The 19,740-nt window shown below is 41.4% G+C and overlaps 1 protein-coding gene across 1 annotated transcript in view; it reads right to left on the bottom strand.

Moving 5' to 3' along the window:
- Window positions 1-19,247, bottom strand: part of LOC143729262 (exostosin-1) — a 494,506-nt gene extending 475,259 nt beyond the window's left edge. The window contains exons 1-2 of the mRNA XM_077220443.1: window positions 18,081-19,247; window positions 15,335-16,411 (exon numbers count right to left, since the gene is read on the bottom strand). Of these exons, the coding sequence (XP_077076558.1) occupies window positions 15,335-16,302 (968 nt within the window). The 5' untranslated portion in view covers window positions 16,303-16,411; window positions 18,081-19,247. The remainder of the gene's footprint in view (window positions 1-15,334; window positions 16,412-18,080) is intronic.
- Between the last annotated feature and the right edge of the window lie 493 nt (window positions 19,248-19,740).

Genomic DNA, 19,740 nt, shown 5'->3' with positions numbered 1-19,740 from the left:
GACCCCATGACTCTATATAGGGATCGAGGTCTGTAAAGAGAAATATGTTTTTTTTTTTTAATCACAAAAAATACTCTTTGAAAAGACCAGCAGCTCACCTGTGGCGTGCAAAGTGAAGACTCGCCAGATAGTTCTTTACAAACCTGGGATCCGCCACTTTACATGCCTGAAAGGGGCGTTTCCACTAACCAAGCCTAGGTGGGCCATCAGAACATAGTTCTCATCATAGGCCCATCCCCAGGCCTGATGTTATGAACGCCTGAGGGTCAGAAGAGAGAGGGGAGATTTCGTGACCCTCCGGGGAGGTTATCCATTACCGACGCTGTGTGCGTTTTTGCGCTGGATAACCTCCATCAAATCTCTTCTGTTGCGTGAGTCACGCCTTCTCTGCGACCTGCTCCTCAAGGGAGGGGCCGCACGAGAGGCGACACTGGCTCGCTGGCCCTTCCTACGGTCCTCAGACCGTGAAGGGCCAGGCCCTCCCGCTTCCCGGGGTACGGACGCGGATCTCAGCGGTATACAAGTTTTAAATGCTGCTGAGCACGCCTTCGCCTCCCTGAACTTCCCCACCACCGCCTCTACGGAGGTGCCGAAGAGTTCGGAAGGCGAAACCGGCGAATCGAGGAGAAAGGCTTTTTCTTTCTCCCCGATGTCGGCTAGATTTAACCACAGATGCCTCTCCGTGGCCACCATCGCCGCCATCGACCGTCCGATCGCGGCAGCGGTTTGCTTGGTAGCCCGGAGAGCCAGATCTGTGGTGCGGCGCAGCTCAGCCACCGCCTCAGGGGACATCCCTTCCCCCTGGTCGAGATCCCCCAGCAGGTCGGCCTGGTACGCCTGTAATACTGCCATGGTGTGCAGTGCAGCACCGGCCTGACCTGCTGCCGTGTATGCTCTGCCATTCAAACGAGCCGTTGTTCTCAGCGGTTTGGATGGCAGGGTTGGAGCTTTCAGTGTCGCTGCCCGCCCAGACACGAGATAGTTTGCGAACGTCTCGTCAATGGGCGGCATTGACACGTACCCATGCTCTCCGATCCCCTCGACATCAGCGAAACTGGCCCGCTGATGTTGGTGAATACGGGCAGAGTATGGGCTCTTCCATGCCCTCTCGATCTCCGTGTGAAGATCAGGAAGGAATGGAAGGCTCACCTGAGCTGGTGGTGTATGGCCGGGGAGAAACCGATCGTCGAGCCTACCGCGAGCGATCTCTCCTCTAGCGCGCTGCCAAGGCAGCTGCAGCCTGTTGGCAGCGCGCTCCATCACATCCACCAGCTCTGCATACACGGGACAGGATGGCTGAGGAGGTTCAGGATCTACCTGATCATAAACCTCCTCAGCCATCTCCTGCGCGTCCTGAAGAGCATCAACTGCAGGTACAGTCGGTGAGTAATCTTCCCCATCGACCTGCAGTTCGCCCTCGTCAGCCGTCGAATCATCTGAGAGGTTAACAACCCTCTCGAGGCGATCGACGAGCTCCATCTGGGAGCCCCATGATGTAAGTCGCCGCTCGGCCTCGGCACGAGCGGGACCCGCACCATGAGGTCCAGACCCTGAACCCCCTTCACTCGAGAAGAGGGTCAGACGAGAGCGGAGCGTTTTAAGAGAAAAACGCTCGCAGTTCGCACAGAGGGCTCCCTCGAGAACCTACCGTGCGTGCTCTTCACCCAAGCAAAAAACGTACAGCTCGTGTGTGTCGGCCGGTGTCAGAAACGTCGGACACGGGTCGGCACACTTACGAAAACAATCTGCCTTAGCTGGCGTTTCATCTTTCTCTTACCTTCCCGTATACTTGAATAGCGTTTTTTCAAACAAACAGTCCCTGTAGACGATGAGATGATTTGTCATGTTGCAAGGCGCCCTTATATACTTCCAGGTCTCACGTTAATCATTACTCTAATGATTCACGAGCTGTCGCCGGTCAATGTGATTGACGTGATTTGATAGTGATTTCAGTCACCTGTCACGCCTAAGGCGTTCCCCATAACGTTGTTGACGTATTGTTGAGTTCCCTTCGAAAGGGAACCGCATTTTTCCATCTTAAAAATATATCTAAATTACATAATATGCTCTCATTGACAAATGCGGAACAACTAGTTCATGCGTTCATGACATCAAGGCTAGATTATTGTAATGCTCTACTGGGTGGTTGCCCTGCACGCTTAATAAACAAACTACAGCTAGTTCAAAACGCAGCCGCTAGAGTTCTTACTAGAACCAGGAAGTACGACCATATTTGCTCGGTTCTGTCAACATTGCATTGGCTCCCTATTAAACATCGTATAAATTTTAAAATATTGCTGATTACTTACAAAGCACTAAATGGTTTAGCTCCCCAGTACTTGAGCGAGCTCTTAACGCATTATAGTCCTTCACGTCTATTGCGATCTCAAAGTTCTGGCCAGTTGATAATACCTAGAATATCTAAATCGACTGCTGGTGGTAGCACCAAAACTTTGGAACAATCTTCCTAACATTGTTCGGGAAGCAGACACAGTCTGTCAGTTCAAAGCTAGACTAAAAACACATCTGTTGGACCTAGCATTCACATAACACTCTATAGACTTCTATAATTCAATATAAGGCTGCTTAGATAAGGTCAGCCGGAACTGGGAACACTTCCCTTAAATCCTGATGTACTCGTTACATCATAAGAAGAATGGCATCTACGCTAATTTTTGTGTCTTTGTTTATCCAGAGGTTTTCCCGCAGCCTGCCGGATACAGGCCGTTTCCAGATCTGAGGAAGGACTTTCGCCTGGACCTGATGACAATGCAGTGCTGAAGTGCCAACTAGCCTCTCCCTATGGAGGATCCCTATACCACTCTACAGATAAAGCGTTGTGGAATTTTTCGGTTCGCGTACCTACCCAAAGTGATAAGATAAAATAAAATTCTGTTTTAAAGTAGTTTGTTTAGGCATGGTTTGTAAGGAATTACAAACCTGTGCACATATATTCAAACGCACATAACTATAGAATCAATTCTTAATGCGCATGTGAACGCCATCAGCGTCTATCACAGGTTCAGGTTTAAAGTCTGTTTAGAGAGAACGGTGTCGTCTTAGCGGCCCCTAATTTAATAACAAATGATCATTTAGACGGAAGTGAATCAATCAAAACTAACTTTAGCTGGAAAAAAATTTTTTCAAGAACCACTATAAAACCAAACCAATCTCTGTTACCTTAAATTATATGTTTATCTCTGTAAAGCTGCTTTGAAACAATCTAAATTGTTAAAAGCGGTATATAAATGAGGATGACATGTCTCCTGCACTGAGCAGGGCTCTGCACGAGCCGCAAGAAAGGCAAGACATTTTGAGAAAAACGCTCGCGCTCTTTTTAGTGAGAGAGAGTGAGTGTCGCAGCGGCGAACACTCACAGAAGGCAAGCACAAAAAGGATACTCAACGTCGGATGGCGGAGCAGGCACGGAAGGCTGAAGGTGGCGAAGACGGCCGGCTTCCTCAGGCGCTTTCCTGTGCTTGCTGATCGCTAGTTTCGACGGCGGACGGCTTTCTCTCAAGATCCAGCGATGCGGAGAGCTTCGCTGAAGATGATGAAATCAGTGACGCAGCCTCCGAGCCTGGCTTTTATACACTAAGCCACCTCCGTTTTGGCGGGCTGCGATGCATTGAGGACGCGACGTCGCGCGCGAGGCTCAGTGGTAGGCTGCAGCAGTTGCCGCACGGTAGCCAATGAGCACGCAAGATTGCCTGCTCTAGGTCTGCTGGCTGCTGCACTGCGATGACAATAAATGCAAAATTAAGGATAATTTTTGGCTTCAATATCTCAAGAAAAGATGACTTTACCCTAGCGCAAGCTAGCTTACGCAATACGAGAGAACCTCTCGTAAGAGAACCACCAGTTATTTTCTGATTGTTTAAGTGTTATGTTGCAGAATTAATAATAAAACTACAACTATAAAATATAACTGTTCTCCATGCAGTTTTTGTCCTCAGGAGCTGAGAGTTTTATTAGAAGGAAGAGTGGATGAATTTTCTGTTACTGGACAAACAGCAACTAAACCAGCTTTTTTTAGTAGATGGGCTTGTTACTGACGTTTCAGAACATTTTACACTATCTTTCTTTCCTCTGTCAAATGCCTCTTCATATCTCTCATTCTTTCCCGCTGTCTTCCACAGTGCAGTGTTCTCCCAAACTGCTGAGAATGCCTATTGAAATCTCTGAATGTCTCTTGGTAGCCGAAAATCTCCTGCTAGAAACATGATCCATCTCTCAGCCAAAAGCAGGCCATGCTGGTATACTGTGTTAATTTGTTATCCTACAGACTTTCACTTCAAAAAGAATCAAATATCACTAAAGTCACTATGAAGACACCAAAGGCACCCCTTACCATTTTATAGTGATGCTTTTTTCTCAGTAACCCCATTTATTTCAACAAGAAACATTTGCCATTTTCACTGACACAAAATGCATCATGAAACATCATCTCACAACATCCTGATAACTTGCTGGCTAAAATGCATCCATGCTTGTAATTCTATATGTTTATGACCGAAGAAAGCTATATTATATATTGATTATGTATTTAATTTAACACATTTAGTCAGCTGTTCCTGTATATGAAAAAGTAGAAGTGATGATGGGGTATAATTTTAATTTGAGCTCAGCAACATCAATTAGTTTACAGTAGTTAATTTTCTGAAGAAATTCGGCTCTGCTGAAGTGTTGTGTTCTGTGTTTAGTAGCTGACTAAAGCATAAAGTTCATCAATATAGATTTCCATCAAATATATTTCCGGTGGTCACTACATGTTCAAAGTACAACAAGTAAAGAACACACCAGAGTCAACACTTACAGTAACTGAAAATTATACCGCAAAAACATTTTTAGATATAGAAGCAGCTGAATATATGAAATGAATATATAATTTAGTCCCCGTTTGAGATGGAACTCAACACTGCATTGTCAGTTGAAGTCATGGAAACGTTTCTCATGAGCCGGTGTCTGAAGCATATGTGCTACCGCAGGTATTTCAATTGGCTGCTGCAGTCAGTTGATGTCACATGCTCGCTGACTGACTATAAAAGGGCGCCTGGAGAAGACGTCATCAGCTTCTTTGTCTTCAGGAAGCCGTTTGTTTGTGCATGCGTGTTTTAAAATGTCAGGCAAATTTAGGAGATGTGTGAGATGACCATGTGAGAGGTTTATCACTCAAATGACACGATGATTTGTGTGTCATTTGTCTTGGAGCGGAGTACACTCAGCCAGCATTTGAGGGGGCTGGCTCTCAGCACTATGACAGCTTCACAGTGAGGAAGCTCTGCTCCCGCCTGGCTCTCTTTAAGGGGGATGGAAGCCAGGCGTCTGCACCCTGTGCCTCAGAATCCACTGCTGCTGAGGCCTTACCCCTTCCCAAGCCTCGCTCGCCAGCTCAGATGCTCTCAAGCCAGACCATGAATCCTGCTCGTCTGCCTCTTCTGGTCCAGCAGAGAGCATGCTTTTGGCCCGCTCTAGTTCAGAGGAACTAGATGTGACGGGAGTAGAGAGTGTCAGTGAGAGCGCCTTCTTCCCAGCACCCGCGTATGAGGAGTTGATGTCATGACCCGTGCCATTGGCATGCTTAATTTAAACTGGTTGGTGGAGAAGCAAAGAATCTGCTCCAGGCAGGCTGGATGAACATATCATGGTGGGTCATAGGTGTTCACCTCCTGCGAGCCTTCCGTTTCTCCATGATCTCCACAATGAGGGGTTGAGATCACGGGGGAAACAATTTTCTGCTCATGTTTTTCCACCCACATCGTCAATTTACCCCAATGTAAAGGGGTTGGAAAAACACAGGTATATGAGGATGCCCCAGATGGGGAAATCACTAGCAGGTTACCTCTCGTCCGGTGGGGCATCCTCCTGGAAGGCTCCTGCTTTGCCCTCTACACCCGGCCAGTTCACATTAAAGCTGGTGGGCAAGGCATTCGCTTCCACAGGCCAGGCCAATGATGCCCTGAACTGCACGGCAGTGCTGCAAGCTTAACAAGCCGATTTACTGAAGGATTCTAACCACAGCGAGGGGTAGCTTCAGATGCAGTCCTGGAGCTCTGCCGTACCACAGACCTTGCCTTCTGAGCCACTAAGCAAGCGGCCTTTGCCATAGGTCGCTCTCTTGCTGCCATGGTTGCCATGGAGAGGCACCTTTGGCTTAACCTGTCGGGGCTCAAGAAATAGCAGAAGTTGAGCCACTGAGATATCCTTCTTCGGTTTCCCTGTGAATACGGAGATGAAAGCGATATGCTCCTTCTGTATTCACATTAGAATGATAGGCTGGCATAGACGAAGATGATGGGCACTACTGCTTCTAGCGTCCCCGATTCTTCATTTGTCACCTTTTCTGGTGCTATGAATTGTTATGAAATCATATTCATATGGATGCTTGGGAAGTATGGCATCATTAGGACACTTCCTTAACGAGGGGAAGGGGCAGATCTCAGACTAGTAAAAATGGGCAGAAATGGTACGGAGGTTGCATTAATGTGCTACCCCATGCAGTCACATGTGAATGGGTAGTACAGAAGAGGAAAGCTTGGCACAAATAAAGGTAATGTCTCCTTTATGGAATGGGTATAGATGGCAAGTCTTTGAGTAATAGAGTAATTAGAGAAAGGAATAGGTGCCTTTCGCGATGGGCACATGGTGCTTATTTCGTCTTTCTCTGAAGATCTCTATGGATGGTGTAGGTTGGCTGTCGGTGGGTCGACACCCCATCCATTGATGGATGGTTATAGAGAGCAGAAGGATGTGGAAGCCGCTTAGGCGCTCCATTATCAGTAATCTCTTACCAGATTTCCCAAAAGCACTTTGCGGGTCTTTCCTTAGGTAGAGCGACGGTTGAGGGAGCATAGCTCTCTCCTGAGGCCTCTCCTAGTCCTTTTGACGGGATACTACAATTGTTTACGCTCCCTTTGGTGAGATTTCTCCTTAGAGCTGATAGCTATGACTTCAGATGGTTGGGAGAGCAGTAAACTGCCCCCTCCCTTTTTCACACGTGCTTCACACACCAGCTCACGAGGAGCGTTCCCATAGTGTCAACTGATGACGCAGTGTTTTGTTCCCCTTCTCAGGGAACCATAGTTACAGCCATGACCTTAGATGTTTTCTTCAAAATTAACACCACAGGACATTAACAAAGCACTAACAATGTTTTGAAGGAGAAAACTATAAATAATAATCCTATCATAGTCAATAATATCAGAGATTGACCCACTTGAGCTACTCGAGCTGAAGCTAAACAGTAAATAACAGTGAGTTAATTAACTCATCCAAATGCATCCTATAGCCTACATATGAGACTAATTAATTAGACAGATACACAACATCAACGCAGCAACTCGCTTATGTACAAAATGATATAAATGCACAAGTACATTTGAAGATACCAGACACATTGTAAATGCACTACACACACTAAAACTTGAACAATGAATAAAGAATTTAAAAACTTTGTCTTACAACACAGTTTCATGGAAAATTGTAAGTATTGTAGAAGTTAGCAATTTCGTATGAATTAGTGCAATCTTAGTCATGCAAAATTTACCTTTTTTTAGTAAAAAATCAACATGAAGGTCCTAAGGCATGGTAAACCTAACCTGGTTTGAGCCCATTATACAAATACTTAAGAACGTGATTGTTCAAATTTGCAACTTAATGGTGAAATACTAATTTATCATGATACATTGTTTCTAGGGCTGTCGTGGTGAAGGAATTTCCCTTGCGGTAATTTTGAGTGGCTCAATAGTGCGATATGTGTTATTATCAACATTTATTTATTTATTTATTTTGATTTATTTGTTGCTATATAAATAAGTGTTACGCTGTGGTCATCAGCATGCACAAAAATGAGGACATTTTCAGTAACCAATGTAAACAAAACTAAACAGCGTCTCTGCGCATTGAAAGGCTGTCACTCAGCGCGCAGCACTGTTACGGCAATGGACTGTTTTTGAGTGAGTCATTAAACCGCTCATTTAACGAATACATTAAAAAATTGTGATTCATTAAAAGATAGATAATAAAACATAGTGTTAATTATGTTTAAGTTTAAGCTCCACTTTTTAAGGCTCAATTGACCAGCCATGCAAGCTGATGCTTCACTTAAAAGAGACCAATGGCATTGATTCAATGCGTGACTCACTGATTTTTTTATCCGGAGGGTTCCTTGCGCTGTGGAATGCTGACCAGCACTGCCGCTGCCGCCATTCATGATAAATACATTTAAACGTTAAAAGGATGATACGACAAATATTTTGCTTTCCTTTTCACGAATATATGACTTGACCTCAAAGACAGACGCAGGTAATCGCACGCACGCCGCGCAGTCGATCTCTCTCATTTACTGTCTGTTTAGGCTTACGTGCAAATTTGTATGAAGCCTCTGTAAAAATCCCCATGATAAATAGTGTTGTTATCATTATTAACTTATTTAAGATTCAATACACATGCATAGGGCTGGGCGATAATTCGATCTCGATACGGGATCGCGATAAAATTTTGAACGATTTCGATAATATGCTTGGGACATATTATTCAATATCACATGAAAAAGTAAGTGCAACAACAACTGCCGTATGCCGTTAGGACACGCCCACTTCTCAGCGAGCAGCGTGGCTACAGTAAACAGAAGGAGACTGAGAGAGAGGGAGAAAAAGTTGGAAAAAGGAGAAAAAATTAGCGAAACTGAAGTTGAGGACAGCGAAAATAATGCCGAACGTGAAGGCGACATCACTACATCACTCGAGACCGAAGACATTGTTGAAAAAAAAGGTAACACGACGTAAATTGTGTGGACGTGGTTTGGATATGGCAAAAACGACCAGGAACAGGCGAAGCCGGTCTATATGCCGGCAGTTGGTACCAGCCAGGACGGGGAATACAACCAATCTTTTCCATCACCTGAGACGGCACCACCCCAGTAATTACTCTGAGAGTGTGACTCTGCGGGCTCAAGCTGGCACCTCCAATAATAACCAACTGCAGAACCGCAGAACCATTACTTCATAACTGTCGTCCTCAGACTGTTATGACGTAATGGTACTGCAGCCAGACCTATCTCGGTCTACCTACCTCACACACAGCAAAGCAAGACCACTACGTCGCCTGTTAGCATCGCTATCGGGAGCGGCTATGTTAAACAACAATACATCCAGTCATGCTTTGCAGCCAAAAAAATCAAAGAGGAGCAAAAATATATAACGAGCGCTATTACTTATTGCCTCGCTGAATGTTTCAGTATGTAAAAGTTTGTATTATTGTATAAAGGGAGATGACTCATGTTAGCAATTACAAATGAATACAACCTTTTATTTTTGCATTTTTCAATACCTCCAAAAAATCTCTGGGAGGTAAACCAGTATAATAGTATTGTGTATATATAGTGTAATAATATAGTGGTTTAGATTTTGCATTTATTTTGTCTTTGTTTAGCACTTAAATGTGTCAGAGGGTGTGACCCACATGTTTACTTAGTTGGGTTTTGTGCTGCCTCTACAAATATTTGCGATTATTATTATTTAATAATTGTGTTTTAAGTTGTTTATATGTAAAAATGTAAAATATATTGAAAAGTGACCACTGACCAGACACTTACTAGTTTGCACTTGTTTGAAAGCATACAAAACTGTGAAAGAGCGCTGCTCTGAATTTTATTTTGCCAGTTGTGGGCCCTGCTGATCTCTTAACCAATGGAAAGATTCATACAATGTGGGAGTGTAATGTGAATCCTTTGTCAGCCTGAAGACCTTAACAGTGGTTGCAGCAGTTACTTGCATTCCTCTGCGGTTGGCTTGTTAGTAGTGCGGTACTACAATATTGCGGTTATCGCAACAGCCCTAATTGTTGCAGTAGTGTACTTGTTGTAATGTTATTTTACGAGATTGGGTTTTCACAACAAGGATAGTATGTCATGAAGACATACTGACAACATTTAAAAAAGGAAGACAAAAATTACGATTTTAACAAAACAAAACAATAACTGTATAAAATCAGTTACATAAATAGTTGCCCAAGTTGCCCTGTCCAAGTTGGGAATTACAACACTGCAACAAATTGGGTAATTTTCATGCAATTCACAACAATGTGGCCTCCCTTTATGACGACGGATGGATTTGTCAAGTTTGGTTGTCATAAAAGTTTAGGATTTAATAGTGAGTTCTCAAAGTTTGAGCAGCTGTGTTTATTGAAGAGGGTGATTCATTTTGGAGGTATAACTGGGATTTGTAATCACTTCCCTTTTGTGTGATTCTGAGGCTAAAAAACAACACATCACGTTAATCACACACCCTAATTAAAAAACAGCAGGTTTCTCGCTCTGTCTCTCTCTCCCTTTCTCTTGCGCTACGTCTGTCTTTCTCTCTTTATGCTGTCTCTCTATTTCTCCAGTGTGATGGATTTCTAGGAAGCACCCAGTTGTGAGCTGCTCTAATTTAGAGTCTATCAATACATCTTATCAGTGGGGGCTCGTTCTCCCTTGTTTTTCCACCTTATTCCTCCTTCTTGTCTTCCATCTTCCACTGTAGGCACAAACGCAGACTCAACATCTTATGAAAAGGGGCACTCTTTGACTCTGGCTTACTTGATAATGAAAACTTGTCAATGTGAACTTTCCATCAAGAGTCCAGTGGCGAGACCAGAAATCTACCAAAAGTTAGTGGAGCTCTCAGTGGCTCTCAAATTTCATCTCTCCTTAGACTATAGGATTTGCACATTTATACCGCAGAACTCCGGTTCCCTACATGCAGTGCGGCATTAATAAATCATGTGAATTACTAGGTTTTTTGCAGTGGAGTTGTGCTTGTTGGCTCTGTGGTGTTTCACACTTATTGCATCTGCGACGCTGATTTGCAGCACATATTAACAGGTTACAGCATTCACACAGCCTGTATAAGCAGTCAGGAGTGGATCTGAGAGTAGAGTTTAGGCATTTAGTTCACGCGTTACGCTCAACGGAAAACATATTTTGTTTGCTGAATTTTAAAAAACAAACTCTATTAAAAACCAACACACATTCACATTTTCTCTAGTTCAATTTTTCCACTCTCCGTTTCTAACATACAGTTGTAGTCATAAGTTAACATACACTGCACCTTGCCAAATGTTAACAAAACATGAGGGATAATAAACATGGCATGTTTCTTTTTTCATTTAGTACTTCCATAAAAAAGCTATTTCAAATAACAGATGTTTAGATATAGTAAACAAGACAAAATAATATTTAACTGGATCAGCTATTCAGGAGGAAAATGGCTCTTGGAAAAAAAACTGTTGAGATGGCGTGAGGTCCTTGTCCTCATTGCCCTGTACCTTCTTCCAGAGGGAAGCAGCCTAAAAATGTCACTTGCTATATAACAGCATTGCAGTATAGGCTAATGGAAATGTTGATGGTAGAAATAAAAATGTTAACATTTAATTTTATGCCCACCATCCTATGCATCCTAAATGCATCCAAAATATATAAAACACAAAATTAAATAATATTTTCTCACTTGAGTAGGGCTGGGTATCGTAACAAAATTTTCGATACCGATACCGATACCTTGACTTCGATACCGGTTCCTGAACGATACTTTTTTCGATACCAATTTTATCAATATAGCATTACCTAAAAAAAAAACTTTTATTTTTTCAGTTTGTTGACTTTTTTACACTCATATTTTGGGTCTGTAAAAAAGCACCAATGCTAAAGTGTTCTATGTTTCCTAATCATTTAACAACATGTATTCTTTACTTCAATGAGCTTATTGATTCTGCCTTAACTTAATGCATTGTTTAACAATGAAACTGAATGAAAATTAATTGAAATGCATTACACACAGTCACCCCTGATAACAGATCACTCTAAATTGTAATTTAGACACATGCATTTTCTGTAAAGCTCCTTTGAAACGATATGTATTGTGAAAATGCTATACAAATAAATGTGAACTGAATTAAATATAGGCTACTGGGGTGCGGGATATATGCCTCACGCTCAGCACACATGAAGCTTGCGCAAAGCAAAAGGCTGCAATGATCATTATTGTGAATTTGCGATGCTGACTCGTCATCCCTGCAGTAGTGAACGCGCGCGCGCCTATATGGATTAGGTAATCAAACTATTTATTTCTAATTGTTTCGTTTAAAAGTAGACATATTTTGAACATATATAGAACTATTTCTCATGTCTGTGAAGCAAGTATCCTATACGCTGAGTTTTGGTTTATATGTGACGCGCTCCAGTTCTTGTAGTCAGAGGTGGATAAACTTTCTACTCTCGAGTGTATTCTGTGCGCTTTTAAGTGCCTTATCAGATTAACCGTGTTACCGCTCTTGGCAGCAATTATCTTGTCGAAAATATTGCATCGTGTGCTTATGGCATCGAGTCGAGTACATAGGTACACTTTTGATCATTTCCACATATTTTCTATCTATCTGGGTTGGACGCTTACACAAGCACACACACACTACAGCCTCACGTGCGACGAGCCACGTCTCTGGGCAGCCGCGTAAACTACTGTTTTTCCGCCACAGCCAATCATGCAGCATGTTTATTGTTTCACTGACGTTTACGAGATTAACCACTTAGGTACCGAAACTTGGTACCGAAAAACAAGACATGTTTCGATACTCGGTAGTATCGAGGCAATTCGGTCGGTACCTAAAAAGTACCGAGCTCGGTACCCAGCTCTACACTTGAGTATTATTATTGCTCACATCATGTCTCATATTTCATCTCAAATTCTAACCTTACACCTGAAATCGGATAGTTTTAATAAAAATCAACCCCTGAGACAAAGTCTCCAAAGATCTCTGTTATGGACCATAAACATTATCAGTGTGAAAGCTCACATCATACACAGTATGTGTGAAACTGGCCTTGAAGAGCATAAGGATAGAGTCTTTATATGCAATGCCATCATTATTGTTTATGTATGTGATGCAATTTTCATTTGAGTATTGTTTAAGAAGCAAAATACACCACTAATGATCCATCTCATGGCTCACCTTTTATTGTTCACCATAATATGACAAAACTATGCATTATAGACCAGGTATCTGCACCACACATGGGTACAATAGATACTGATAGCAAAGCAAACACAAAGGTGGCAATATCCGAAATCCTTGCCCTTGTGGGGACAAGTTTGGTCAACATGAGGAAAACAGCTTATAAATCATACAAAATTATGTTTTTTTGAAAATGCAAAAAAAGAGAAAGTTTTCTGTGATGAGTAGATTTAGGGCTAGGGTTAGTGCCAGGGGATAGAATCTATAGTTTTTACAGTATAAAAATCATTACATCTATGGAATGTCCTCATAAAACATGACAACCCAATATTTCGGTGTGTGTGTGTGTGTGTGTGTGTGTGTGTGTGTGTGTGTGTGTGTGTGTGTGTGTGTGTGTGTGTGTGTGTGTGTGTGCGCGCGTGTTTGCGCTCGCGCGCGTGTGTGTGTGTGTGTGTGTGTGTGTGTGTGTGTGTGTGTGTGTGTGTGTGTGGTATATTCTGTAACTCTAAGCTCCTGCTTAATTCAATCGAGGGCCAATTATTGACTGTTCTGCCTCTCTGAAATCCTCTCAATTCATTTGAAGTATAAAGAGTCTGCTAGTCAAGACCTTCTAACCCTACTTTCTTCAGTCTGATGATTCACCAATTATTACAGTCTGATGATTTGCCAACTATTTGATACTCTACATGATATACATTAATGCAGTAGGCCTACTCCAAATGGTCAAAACCATGCGGACACCTGAACAACATTTGCTCGTTGAGCATTTAATTTTCAAAACCAGTGAGTAAATCGAAATTGGTGTAATGCCCAAACATGCTTTGATTTCATCTGTCCTTTTTGCTGTACTGATTGGGTAAATAATAACTCCTGTGTTGTATCATTTATCTGAATCATAAATACATAATGTGAAAATGTTGCTTAATTTGATATAAAATGTTTATTTGTTTTTTTATCTTTTAGTTTCAAGTTAATTTAGACTGTTGTTGACATTTAAGGATCTTAGACACTTGTTTTATGTACTTGTTTGTAACCATTTACAATTTTAACAATTTAAAATTACTACCATGCTTTTTGCTTCTAACACAATAGAAACAATTCACACGCACAGTATATATTTTGTGCGTCTGCTTTTCTTGTAACGTTCAGAAAATGGAAATACAACTGTGTCCATGTAATTACACTGTAATTACATGGTAATAAATGTGTAATAACACTATTACAACAATACAATAGAATCAGGGACAACTAAAACAAAGCTGAATATAATACTGATGCCTTTTTGGAGAGATGGGCTTAATATAAATGTAAAATGTAGATCCAGCCTGCTTTGAAAGGCTGATCATAAACATCAGTGAGAGGGCTAGGGTATATAGGCTATGCGTCTAAGTACACAGTAAAAAAAAAAAAAATTCTGTTAAATTGTTCAGAACAACACATAAACACAAATTGTATCTAAATAAATAAAACTGGATCCACAGAAAATGCTTTATATTACTGCCACTAGTTGTTGCACATGGCAATTAGTGTCTAATTTGTGCATCTTAGCAAAAGAAATAAACTATTTGCATTGCACACACATCTTTATAATATAAGGCAATCACTTTTTTTATCATTGTACTTTAGAAAATTAAACACTAAATAAATAAATCTCACCAAAACGGTGCATTTACACAAACCACTCTCATTTATTTGTCACAAAAAGATGAAGACTGGCTTTGTTTCAGGCTAAGAGTCCTCTAGAGTCCTTTTCCACAGCACTTTTTCCTGAGCTAGACAAATGCAACACCACTTCCATTTATAGCGGTATTCCCATGATAACTACATGAACACTACAGTCTAGAGTACAAAACAAGCAACAGTCTAAATCACACTGACATTAAACACTGCCATTTTGCTTTCTACCCTCAATGCTGTTTACTCAGGTTAACCTTTAAATTACCAAACATAAAAGTAAAGCCAAAATAAAAATAAAATAAAAAATGAATCGAGCAAACAACAATCTGCACCTCATTAGCTTGACTGAGATTATAAATCCTACAGATACAAATTAAAGGAATAGTTCACACACACAAAAAGTAAATTCTGCCATTGATTGGTGAATGATATGAGTCATTCCAAACCTGGAATGTGCAGAACACAAAAGAAGATATTTTGAAGAATGTTTCAACTGTTTCAACTGCTGACTTTCATTGTCTATAGAGAAAAAAAAGGAAGAAACCAAGTCCTACAGGTTTGGAAAACATTGTGATAGAATTATCATGTTTGGGTTTTTAAGACCCCCTTTTAAGACAAGCTCCAATCCTACACCAGCATGATAAAAACAGGAAAATGTTGGACTTACTTTGTGTATTCTTCATTGTCTCTGTCGCACCTTGCATCCTTATGTTTCTCCCAGTCTTTCCCATGTTTGCATGTAGTCAATAAAATTATATCATCCCCATTATGTATATGATACAGCGCATTTCTGGTTTCAGAACCAATGCCAGTTAGATACCTCTTCCCTTTGAAGACCAGCAAGTATTTCCGTAAAGGAGGGACATTGTTAAGATTCAGATAACCTTTTTCCCCTCCTTTCTGAGGATGGTCTTTTGAAAACAGAGGGATGGACACATCAAAGTGCGGTCTAAAGTTGTCCATGTCGGTGCTGGCCTTGGCCAACATGGCTTGGCCGATATCAAAGCCTAGTTCCTCTGTATAATCAGGCCATGTTCCAGAGTACAAGTTAAAAATCAGATGGTTCCTCCCTTCGTACCACAGGGGGAGGCTTTGAATTCGGGCTCGGACATTATGTATATACTGAGCGGACAGCTGGTCCCTGTCTAGAGTGTCTATACTCAGTACAAAAAGACAGGCCTGATTAGGGTCCGTCGTGTAGAACCGCGATTCCTCAATGGCTGCCAGAATCTTCTGGTAGCTTTCCGAGGGTGCTTCACCTTTCTGAGGGGGGTACACATAGATTTTAAAGCCCCGTTCGCAGCGCTGGAAATCGAAACAGGTGTCCATACGACATCGTCGGCTCTTGTAGATGTTCTTCTGGATTTCTCGCCTCTCGCGAGGAGACGTGTGTTGATGAAGAAGCAGTGGCCCGTCCTCTTCCTGCTCTGCCTCACCCAGGTACGTCTGCAGTGGAGGATCAATCCATTCTGGCCAGCGAGGCGGACGAGGTGGGACACCGGGGATCTGTGAGACTCCATAAAGCTCTGCGTGGTTCTGGTTCTGGAACTCACCGATCTGTAGGCCACACAGGTAGGCTAGTAGCAGGCTACAGGCCCCCACAGATACCAGCAGGTATCGCTTCTTCGCCTGCATGTGGACAGTGAGAAGCAGGGCAGGAAAAGAAGGAAGCACAGAGGGTCGACTGTAAACCCACGGGATCAGCTCTCATACCAGTATGAGCATTCTGATATTGCACGGACCACTGTAAGCACAGAGATACAGAGGCGATCTTGTTAGCTTTACACACCAGAATGAAAATCCAGAATCTATACACTTGAATACAAACTTTATTAGTAAAAATATACAGTCCAAACTGAGAATCAGGGATTAAAAGTTTTAAAGTAAGCATAAAGCATTTTAAAAAAGCATAAAGTTTGAGGATTCTAAAATGCTGAACACAAAGAAATGTTATTTAGAAATATAAATATTTCTCTCTCTTTTTCTATATCAAATAAGCTCTTTTGCACAAGGTTTAGCCTACTTGATTCTAAAATATACTTTATTGTAAACTACTGGATAACAGACTTTTAGACCCCATTGTCCATGTTAAATAATTATTATTTTTTAAGATGTAATTATCATTATGGTAACCAGTATCAAATTATTCAGTGACTAACAGGGAGGTCTACATTTTCAAAGTACATCTTGAGAGGTTCATATTGTGCTATGTATTCGTGATGTGTAAATCTATAATAAAGTAGTAAATAATGACAGTAGGCTTTTTTGTCAACATTACTGCATTTTACCTCAGGCGTAAGTCTTGGGAACTTAGTCTATTAAGCGCATGCAGTTCGTAACTGAAACTTTTGAAAACGTGAATAAAGGGGGGGGGGGGGGGGGTTTACTATCATGATCTTACAGTTAAATAGAACTAAAGTAAAACTCTGGAGAACTGCACAATTCATTGGGGGCAATTAAAGGATGATTTAACAAAGAAGCTTTAAATAGATCCCATGAGTTAAGGAGAAAGTTTTTTTTCTCTTTAAATATGTTTTATGAATAGTGTTATGGGTTTTTAATTGAAGAAAATGCCCGTTTAATGAGAGCCTGATGAAAGATAGATATCAGTGCTTTAAATAAATTAGGTGTTAACTCTTTACAAATGTTGTTTTAAAGGGGTAGTTACCCCCACAATGTCATAATTTACTCACATTGTGTCATTCCAAACCTGAAAATCATTTGAGTATCTTTTTTTTTCTTCCATACAATAAAAAGTCAAGGGTTGCCTAACAAAAATGGTTCAAAATATCTTGTTTTGTGTTTTACAAAAGAGCAAAAGTCATACAGGTTTGGAACACAATGAGGGTGAGTAAATGATGACAGTATTTACATTTACCTCACTGCATCCTAGCTCAAAATCAGTGCTTTACTGTCAAGTTAATTTTTATGTGACAAAAAGGCAATATTAAGTTTTTTAATGTATTTGCAGTGAATTTGATCATCTATATCATCATTTGTTCCAGTCCTATTTTATTTATTCATTTATTTACTCCAATTTAAGGCCCTATAACCCCTGCAAAAACTTTCACTTGGGACTTCATGGGCCGGATGGGCTGGATTTGTCCAGGGCCGAATTTTATCCCCAGTCCAACCCTGCAAAAACATGGTAAACTGAAATAAACTGACTACATAAAGAAATTACGTTAAAATTATAATATAAAGAAAAAAATCTCTATTTATTTAGTGAGGCTATTTTACTCACACTTCACCTCACTTGAAAACTCCACAAACTAAGGCAATATTTAAAAACATAAAAACTACAGAAAAATAAAATTAGCTGATTATAAATTGATTTTTATATCGCTGTAGTTTTTAACTTAAACATGCTAAATGAACTGAAACTGCGTCCATATAGAGAGACAAAGATTTACCTCAGTCACCTGTTGAAGCGTCAATCATCTACTGATGAGTAGAAGACCTTCAATGATTCTCAACTTTATCTAATAAACCAATCAAGTCAGCGCATTATGAGTTGTGCAAGAGTAGCCTATTTGCCAGCCATTTCTGTACTCATAAAACAAAGATTGAAACGATTCTGTACGTCAGTTTTTGTGATATTGCGATTATAAGTGAAATTGACAGAAAAACACACGCTGTACGAATCCATTACCCTGATAAATCAACGTGTTGATGGTTGTCCGTTTATATCTTTACATGCTTGATAAATATCTTCACATTTGTCGTGGCGATCACTGTGCAACTTCAGAAAATCCACTGAGTCTTCTTTATATCACATTCCATCCACAAGTCTCGATACATCATGAACTCAGCCTTCAGATTTGCGAATCTCCAGCATCAAGAAAGAGCTCCTTCTGTGAACGTGAGAATTATCAACCCCTATGCAGATGTTAGAGCAAAATCCATTGCACAGTTCCTGAGACATCCTGGACGCTCAAGTTGCGTTTACAACTCTCCAAAGCCAACGCGAAACTTCTCATCACGCCACTCGTGGTCTCACAGCATCATCGAGACTCTGATAGCATCGGATAATACCTGAACCACAGGTTTCAATCGCAGTAAAATCCCTTCCAGCGGTTTGGTTTAATTTGAAGTTAGCTGTCAGTCCCAGCTTGATCCGGTGTCAATCCAGTGGGACCACGTGCATAGACTCTAAGACGAACCCTAAATTCGCTCCCATGACATTTCTCTGTTAATTCATCTTTATCGATACCTCAACAAATGCAAGCACTGTGAATGATCAGGTTCCCGCCTTTTACCCAACGGACGGCACTTGGCGTTAAAGTTAACGCTGTTGCCAGTTGAACGTCACTTCACTCCAGCGCATCTTTACCGGGACGAGCCCGCGGGAACACGCACACCTTCTGTCGCGAGCCTGCCTCTATAAACAAGTCTTCTCCTTAAGAATCAGCAGGCGTGGAGAGAGAGCTTATGAAGAGAGTTGGCGAATCCCCTCAGCATCTCTGTGAGCTCGAACCTCCCACCGTCATTGAGCCAGTCCCCACTGATTAGAAGAGAAAGCTCTGTGAGAGAAGGGACGGTCATCTCACCGACAGATGCGTTGGCACGAGGAGAGCATGACACGCGCGCGACGGAAGAAACCGTGAGACTGTCTGCCAACTGACTTTCTTCATGGAAAAACTATACGAGACCCTCTTCTAATGCACACTGCACCGCGGGTATCGTTCCAACAAATGTGTGCGTTTTCCATTATGAAAATGTGTTCTTAGTCAATTTATTTGAGATTTTAAACGTTCTGTCTGACACAAATAGCCTATGTTTAACTTTCGATAAATTGTAGGCTATTTGCACTCCTAAAAATAAAGGCTCTCTATGGTTCCATGATAAAGAACCTTCCCATTCATGAAACCTTTTTCAATGCACAAGGTTCTTTAGATTATAAAATATTCTTCACACTAGGGGGAGAAAATGGTTAATACATTTTTAAGAACTGTTCACTTAAAGGTTCTTTTGGGAACATAAAAAGCTTCTAATGGCTTTACTGCATTAAAAATAAAGGATCCCTTTTGGGACCTTTATTTTTAAGAGTGTAAAAAGTAACAGGGTTACAAT

Source organism: Siphateles boraxobius, unplaced genomic scaffold (assembly GCF_051911475.1).
Source record: "Siphateles boraxobius isolate OS27281-9 unplaced genomic scaffold, OSU_SipBor_1 8, whole genome shotgun sequence".
Taxonomy (NCBI): Eukaryota; Metazoa; Chordata; class Actinopteri; order Cypriniformes; family Leuciscidae; genus Siphateles; species Siphateles boraxobius.
The sequence above is the reverse complement of the archived record's forward strand: the minus strand, read 5'-3'. Positions and strand labels throughout refer to the sequence as shown.